The sequence below is a fragment of the Piliocolobus tephrosceles genome, chromosome 13, assembly GCF_002776525.5.
Source record: "Piliocolobus tephrosceles isolate RC106 chromosome 13, ASM277652v3, whole genome shotgun sequence".
In the NCBI taxonomy this organism is placed as follows: domain Eukaryota; kingdom Metazoa; phylum Chordata; class Mammalia; order Primates; family Cercopithecidae; genus Piliocolobus; species Piliocolobus tephrosceles.
In genome coordinates, this window is record NC_045446.1 from 101079869 (window position 1) to 101087683 (window position 7815).

At 49.1% G+C, this 7815-nt stretch overlaps 1 protein-coding gene across 1 annotated transcript in view; it reads right to left on the reverse strand.

The window, feature by feature from the left end:
• Positions 1-1307: 1307 nt before the first annotated feature.
• The window catches only part of POU2AF1 (POU class 2 homeobox associating factor 1), a 27236-nt gene continuing 20728 nt past the window's right edge, over positions 1308-7815 (reverse strand). Inside the window, exons 3-5 of the mRNA XM_023208206.2 lie at positions 7031-7073; positions 6681-6946; positions 1308-3537 (exon numbers count right to left, since the gene is read on the reverse strand). Coding sequence (XP_023063974.1) covers positions 3223-3537; positions 6681-6946; positions 7031-7073 — 624 coding nt within the window. The 3' untranslated portion in view covers positions 1308-3222. The remainder of the gene's footprint in view (positions 3538-6680; positions 6947-7030; positions 7074-7815) is intronic.

Sequence of the window (7815 nt, forward strand, 5' to 3'; positions counted from 1 at the left end):
GGCAAATGCATTTTTAATAGATCTTCCCTTTCACTTGAGCCTCACTAAAACCGAAGAGAAAACCTCAAAACTCTTTCCTTCCATGTCATTTTTCTAGGTTCTGGTTCTCAGGGAGATTAAGCCAAAAAGACAATGGTGCTGGTAATCTAAAGAGGGCTAAATCACTGGATGTGCTCTCGTCCTCCAAAATCTGGAAATAAGACACATAGCAGAATAGTGTGGATAATTTTTAAACAACAATTACTCCAACAAAGATTAACAATGAAGGCAGTGAGCTCAGAGGACTTTAGAAACTCAGAAAATCACCAGGAAAAGGAGACCCCTTCCAAACTGTAACTCACTCCATGGACTGATCTTGGAGAGGACTAATTGGCTTCTGGAATTTTCATTCCGTGGTGATGTCTGACCCTATGAGATGGCTTCCTTAGGTCACGGTTCCCGCCTGATGTCACATGCTCCTGGATCCTGATTGATGGATTTTCAGAGCCTGCTGTGGAAATGCCCATGGTAGAACTTATCCCTGAACACTCAGCATCATGAGAAGTTACTCATGATGGCATGAATAACAGGAAGAGCCATCAAGTTAAAAGATTTCCTTCCTCTCCTCAGTTCCCCACTCTCCTGGACAACAAGCCCACTAGCCACGCGTATGTTCTGCTTGGGAGAAGTAGACTGCAGGCACAGTGGGGACTGGTTTTATCTTCTTCTGCAATAGATCAATTTGCAAAGTCAACAAGACTAGTGTTAAGTTCCTTCCTCTAATCACGCTATCTAACATGCGACTGAAAGCTTAGGGGGATTAACTTGATAAGAAATGAAACACTTTGGCACAGAAAAGTCTACAAATCTTTATGAAAATGTTTCCATCTTAGCAGAGTAACTCGGGAAGAAACCCAGATGTATTACTACCAAGACATTTGACCTCAAGATAAGAGAAAAAATAGACCATTTATCTTAGCAAATACGTTAAGTACTTTCTTTCTTTGCTGGTTTTTACCAACTTTAACTCCTTTATGGAGGTTGCTTCTGCACCCTCTCAAATAATACACTGAAAAATCTTGCATAGTGTCTTTTCTTATGAAAAACCAGGGCTTTTAATCAAACAGAACTGAAACTCCCGCCCACCTACTTACCATCACTACCAAAAAAGATGTAAATGTATCGTCTCAAACACTGTCTTGAGCTTTTAAATCTAAAAAATATCTGAATAAAAACAATTCAAGATTTGTGTAGTGGGATTTTAGGCAGACACAGAGAAATCTGGGTCAAAACTAATCCTAAGTAGAAAAAAAAAATCCAAAACAGGCAACTTTCTCCAGAGTTTTTATTTAAAGTGGGCAAAGAAAATGTGTCAAAGAAACTATCATTTCCCAGAAAAGTCCATGACTTCTACTACATGGATTCTACCAGCTGAAGTGTCTGCTTAATAGTGACGATGGTGCTATTAGCAGGTGAATGTGCCAGTTCCCCAGGTACACGTTCACTATCACGAGCTAAGCATCCCTGCTAACAACTCAGTCTCCTACAAACCTGATGTTTCTTCAGCAAAACAATTAAATTAAACCTAATGGTACTTCTGGCTGAGGCTCTAGAAGTCCGCAGGAGGGAGGGTGTTTGGGTAGAGGGGGCCTTGGCTCCACAGAATGGTGGGTTATGGATGCTTTCAAGACACTAAAGAAACCCACACGGTAAAAGGCTGAGTGCGTTGGCTCACGCCTGTAATCCCAGCACTTTGAGAGACCAAGGCGGGCAGATCACAAGGTCAGGAGTTCGAGACCAGCCTGGCCAACATGGTGAAACCCCATCTCTACTAAAAATACAAAAATTAGCCAGGCATGGTGGCATGCACCTGTAATCCCAGCTATTCAGGAGGCTGAGGCAGGAGAATCACTTGAACCTGGGAGACGGAGCTTGCAGTGAGCCAAGATCATGCCATTGCACTCCAGCCTGGACAATAGAGTGAGATTCCATCTCAAGAAAAAAACAAAAAAAAGAAAGAAAGAAAAGAAAAGAAACCCACATGGTAGCACTAAGCCTAGGCAAGGCCCCATCACCTTTAGGCTTCATGGGGTCTTGGCCTCCACAGCACCAGCAGAGGGCCTAGAGGTGAGACAGAAATGATCAAACACATCCTTCGCCCTGTTTACAACAGCCCAACTTCCCTTGCATATATCCTCAAGGAGAGCAGCAAAACCACCACTTCAAGCAATGCGTTCCTTCAGTTTATTGTTCTTCTTAATAACCAAGTAATCTGGAGCCAAGTCATTCCTCAGCCTTCCTCCTCCCCGCATCAAACTGAAGCTTCCTCCCACACCCCTCTCTCCAACTAAGACGCACAGCCTGTTCCCATCCCTCCTCTGTCCCTCTCTTCGTCACTGGCCTGCCCCCACCCACCCTAATGTTCTTTTTTCCCTCCCACCCACTCCCCACCCCTTACTACCCTGAGCCCCAGGCCTTGCGATTTTGCTGCCCAAACTGTAAATCTGGCTGATGCTGAGAAGAGCAAACAAAGGAGCAACTGTGGGAACTGACAGCTCAAGGACTCTGGCATCAGGGTAGGCCCTTGGCTGCCTTTCTCAGGAGGTGCTGTCAGGGCTGATCTTCCTGCTGGCCACTGCATACCTCTTAAAAGGACAGAGGGTGTGAGTGGCCCTAAGAAGTTTCAGCAGGCACTGGGGAAAGGGAGCCTTTTCCAAGAAATGAAATGTGACAGAAATGAAAGCCCATGGACCACAGACTTGGCAACATTTGACATAAAACGTTATTGCTAAAATCCCTATAATTACCTCCCAAAATGGGACAGAATCGAAAAAAGAAGTAAGGAAGACAGAAGAAGCGAGGGAGGAGGGGGAGGGAGGAAGGGAGGGAGGGGGGGGAGGAAGGAGGGAGGGAGGGAGGGAAGGGAGGGAGGGGCGAAGGGAGGAAAAGGAAGGAAGGGGTTGGGAAGGAAAGAGGGAGGGAGGGGAAGAAGGGAAGGAGAGGGGGAGAGGAAGGAAGTGAGGGAGGGAGGGGAAGGAAGAAGGGAAGGAGAGAGGGAGGAAGTGAGGGAGGGAAGGAGGGGAAGGCAGAAGGGAAGGAAGGTTTACAGGTCTACAACTCTAGCTGTGTGTAGAAAGTGTAGTTACGAAATAACTACTCCAAACAAGCTTGAATTTGGGGCTCAATTCCAGGCTCATTTTCAAATCCCAGTTTCAGGGAACAGGACTCAGGTGGGAGCCACCCCTAAAAGCCTTCCACAGAGAGAGTGTGGTTGAGTGCGTAGGCGTCGCTATCCTCTTCCTCCAAAAGCAGCTTGTCGATGGTCAGTGAGCTGGTGGCTCTCCTGGGATCTTCCATGTCCTGAAGGACTGGCTCTGGGATAGAGATGGGGAGCTGGACAAACTGGGGCCCAGGTAGGGCTGGGGCCGGAGGCTGGTACTGCAGGGTGGAGGTGGGTAGCGTGGAAAGGGGCTGAGGCCATGGGAAATAGGTGAGGGGTGCCTGGTGCTCTGGGCCCTCCAGCGGAGGCCCCACTGCGGGCGTGGCGGAGCTTCTTGTCTGTGACAGGGAAACACGGGACAGAGGGTTAGCAGCCCCAGGAGACCCACCCACCCATCCTTGCCCTTAGAGTGGTCTCCATCTCCCCCTTCAACTCTGCCCTTTCCTGGTTTCTCACTTCATGGGACTCCACCTCCTCCTGCTCAAAGTCTCCCCCAAGGGAGAAGCCAGGCAGACTTCAACCGCAGCCCCAACCCTCACCCTTCCTAGCTATATGTCTTTGCTCAGGCCACTTCCTGTTTGGAAGGCTCATTTTTCTCATCTACAAAATAGAATACAAATAGTAATGAACTCATTGGGTTAAGCCAATTAGAGAGGATTTTCCAGGTTTCGTTGAATACAAAATTCATTTCTATTTCAGAGATCTTAAAATGTGAAAAATAAATGCACCTTAAAATCTGTGAAAATACATGTTAAACCATAGCCTGGCAGCCATATCTGGAAGGTGGCCACTATCCTGCCCAGACACAAAGACAGTCCAGGCTCCACACAACAGCTTTGGAGGTTCCCATGAGCCAACACAGTTCTGTCGTCTCTAGTGGTGGCCAGCATGGGGAAGCCCAGCCATCCCCAGGTGGGGGAAGCACTGCTTTGTCAGCAAACTTGGCCTTCCTTCCTGCTGCTGCCTGGTGCCTTCCACATCCTCATCCTCCTCTGTCTCTGTGCTCATCTCCATCACCATCCCACTTATGGGCACCCACCATGACCCTTCAAGGGTTAGAGTCCTTCTCCTGCCTGCTCTACGAGTCACACCTCTCACCTGCACGGGCGACTTCCCTCACAAACCTCAGGTCAGGCCTGTAACAGAGGCGGGGCCTGGATTCTTACTTCTCTTTCACACTTGAGGAAAGCAGATAGAAGAGGATGCTCTTCGCATGGATTCATGAGAGAGAGGCCAAAATCTCTCCCTACCATCCCTGTCTCTCCTGTCACATATTCCTCCTATTGTCACTGTGTCTTGACAGCAAACTGTTAGAATCATTTAGGGCAAGGCTTTTCTTTCTTTTTTTTTTTTTTTTTTGAGACAGAGTCTCGCTCTGTCGCCCAGGCTGGAGTGCAGTGGCGCGATCTCGGCTCACTGCAAGCTCCGCCTCCCGGGTTTACGCCATTCTCCTGCCTCAGCCTCCCGAGTAGCTGGGACTACAGGCGCCTGCCATCTCGCCCGGCTAGTTTTTTTTGTATTTTTTTTAGTAGAGACGGGGTTTCACCGTGTAGACCAGGATGGTCTCGATCTCCTGACCTCGTGATCCACCCGTCTCGGCCTCCCAAAGTGCTGGGATTACAGGCTTGAGCCACCGCGCCCGGCCAAGGCTTTTCTTAACCTCCTGCAGATCTTGTTACAATGCAGCTTCTGGCACAAGAAGTCTGGGATTTTGCATATCTAATCAGATCTCAGGGGACTCCAATGTGGCCAGTCCAGGGACCAGAGTTTGAGTAGCAAGACTTTAGGGTGTTTTTGCATAGAATGGTAGAGCTGGAAATGGTCTCAGAGGCCTTCCAGCCTTCCAAAATCTGGGCTGAGGTGTAAGCCAGTGGTCCCTATCCCAGTGTCCTGAAACCAGACAGAATCCAGGAAAGCCTCATTATTCCCAGCTTTTCAAAAATCCAGATGGAAATTCTACATTTCCCAGTCATAAACCTGTACAAATCTATTGCAACTATAGGTTTATTTGCTGGGGAATAGAATTACATCCACTCAGCACCACAGCAGGTCTTATCTCTGCCGATCAGGAGTGTGGACTTATAGCTCTAGACAGCTTTGATGAGTTAATTCACAAAATGGCAAAACAAATAAATTAATTCTTAATAAATACCATTTGTTTGATATACAGAACTTTTCAAAGCAAAAGGTGGGGATGATGAAAGGGGATAAACAACGAAAGGAATCCTTGGTAATGAAATGGCTGGAAACCATGAGTCCGCCACCCACCACCCTCTCCCCAGGCTCCCTGACATGGAAATGAGGTGCCTGGGAGAGGGAGTTGGATTAACTCCTTCTTATCTATCATCATCCAGCCTCCAAAATTGGTTTGCTGGGTAGCAGATGGACCTGGGATGGAAGGGCTCCTGCAGGCCTTTCATAGAAGGTGCTTGGAGGCAGGGGCAGGTGCATCAGGATGACACTGGACCCTGGAGGGAAATGGAGGAGACAGGTGGACCAAAGCAAGCTCCACCATCGAAGGTGGGCTCTGGGACGGCTCAAGGCCCAGCTGTACTTCCCACGGTTTCCCTGGACTGGAGCTGAATACAGCTGTAACCACAGGTCTTTTTGCCCTTGAACACTTGCAAAATTCCCATTCCTTTAGTCAAATAGGCACCATTAATATAAATCTATTTCCTCTCCTTCCTTCACTCCTGGGGGAAGAGGCTCTTCCTTTCCCATCAGGCCCTTAGTTAATGTTAGCAGATTTTGATATATGATAATAACTAATATATATTAGTGATTTCTGTATGCCAGACACTGTGCTAAGCCCTCCACATGCATTATTTCATTTGATCCTGACAATGACCCTTTTCTTGGTGTTCCCATTTTACGGATGAGGACACTGAGGTTCAGAGAGTTTTAAGTCACTAAACCCAGAGTCACATAGCTAATAAGTGAAGGGGCAGGGATTTGAACACAGGCAATCTGACAATAGAGACAGAACTTTAAAAAATTACCCCACAAGTGGGTCTGATGCCATCAAAAATATCACCTGTTGCTCAGCCTAGAAATCTTCTGTTAAGTCCCATTATTAAGTGAACGATCACTCCCTAAGTTATCTGAATAGAAATGAAAGGCTGGTTCCAACACAAGACCCCATGTAGATCTCACATGGTACCCCTTTCACTAAAAACTTCAACTCAAAACCAAGACTCACTGCTTGCAGGGCAGCTGGGGAGATTTAGAACAGGGAATCAGAGAAGACCTCCCCAGTCCTGAGGAGCAGAAAGGATGATGAGAGAGGCTGTGAGACATCTCTGTGAAAGGTATTTCAGCAAATGAGAATCAGAGCAGGCCTCCGTGCAGGACAAGGCAAGCTTTGACGACCTGAATATCCTGAGAATCAATAGCAAGGAAGATCAGGGTCGGGAAGTCAGCTCTGGTTCTAAAAGGGTGCACTCAGCATGGGCGAGTGCAGTTCTGCCTTTGTGTGACATACCGTGACATTGGTGATGAGTGGCGGAGAGGCATAGGTCAACACTGAGGAGGGCCCCACCACCGTGTAGCTGGGGCACACGGGCTGCACATACATGTCAGCTGAGTAGGGACAGCTGACGGCTTCATGGGGCACATACTCGGTGTAAGGTGTCCACGGGGCCAGGGGCTGGAGGGTGGCCGGGGTGGGCTGGGAGAGCCAGCCGGCACACAGAGCACCCTCCTCCGTCACTGCAGACACAGAGCCTTCCATGTCCAGGCAGGAAGGACCTGTGGGAAGAAGGAAATTTCAGAACTGCAGATGCCACCCAGATGAGAGGCCTGGGGGCCACCAGGGCTACGGGGCACTCTTACCCACTGTGGTGTAGGTCGCCAGGGGCTGATGGGGCAGCACCACCTAGAGGGGAGAGGAGAAGACCAGGGTCAGTGTTTAGCCATTGCCAACTGGCCCTGTGCAGGGAACTTGCCCAGAGGGCCTCAGGGCAGGAGAGTAGAAGGTAGAAAACTCTCTGGTTAGAACAAAACACCCCACCCGGTATCCGAACCATCACCACCTACACTTGAGGGGTTTGTGTTTCCATTTAGCAGGAAGTCTGTGTGCTCAGGGAGCTGGTGTCTTCCTCTTCTCAGGGTGAGCCCCCAACTCACGCCAGCGTATGTGAGTCATTCGCTCACTCAGGCCTTGACAGTAGCTGTGCTCAGTGGGCCAACTGAGCCAGTCCCGATCCCTCATCCCAGTTGCTCCACCCTGGCTCTATCCCTGGCAGCCTCCACCATGCGACCTGCACTCCTTCCTGCCTGATCCCCTTGGTCACCTCCCAACCCGTCTGCCTGCACGCGCGCACACACACACTGTCTCTCTCACACACACACACACACTCTCACATGCACACACTCTCACACTCACACACACGCTCACACATACGTTCTCTCACACTCACACACATACTCTCCTACACACCCTCCCACACCCTGCCTCATACACACACACACTCACACATTCTGACACACACACATTCCCTCACACTCACACACTACTGTCACACTCGTACACACACTCTCACACTGTCACACATACCCACCCACACACTGTCACACACACACACACTCCCTCACACACACACCCACACACGCTCACA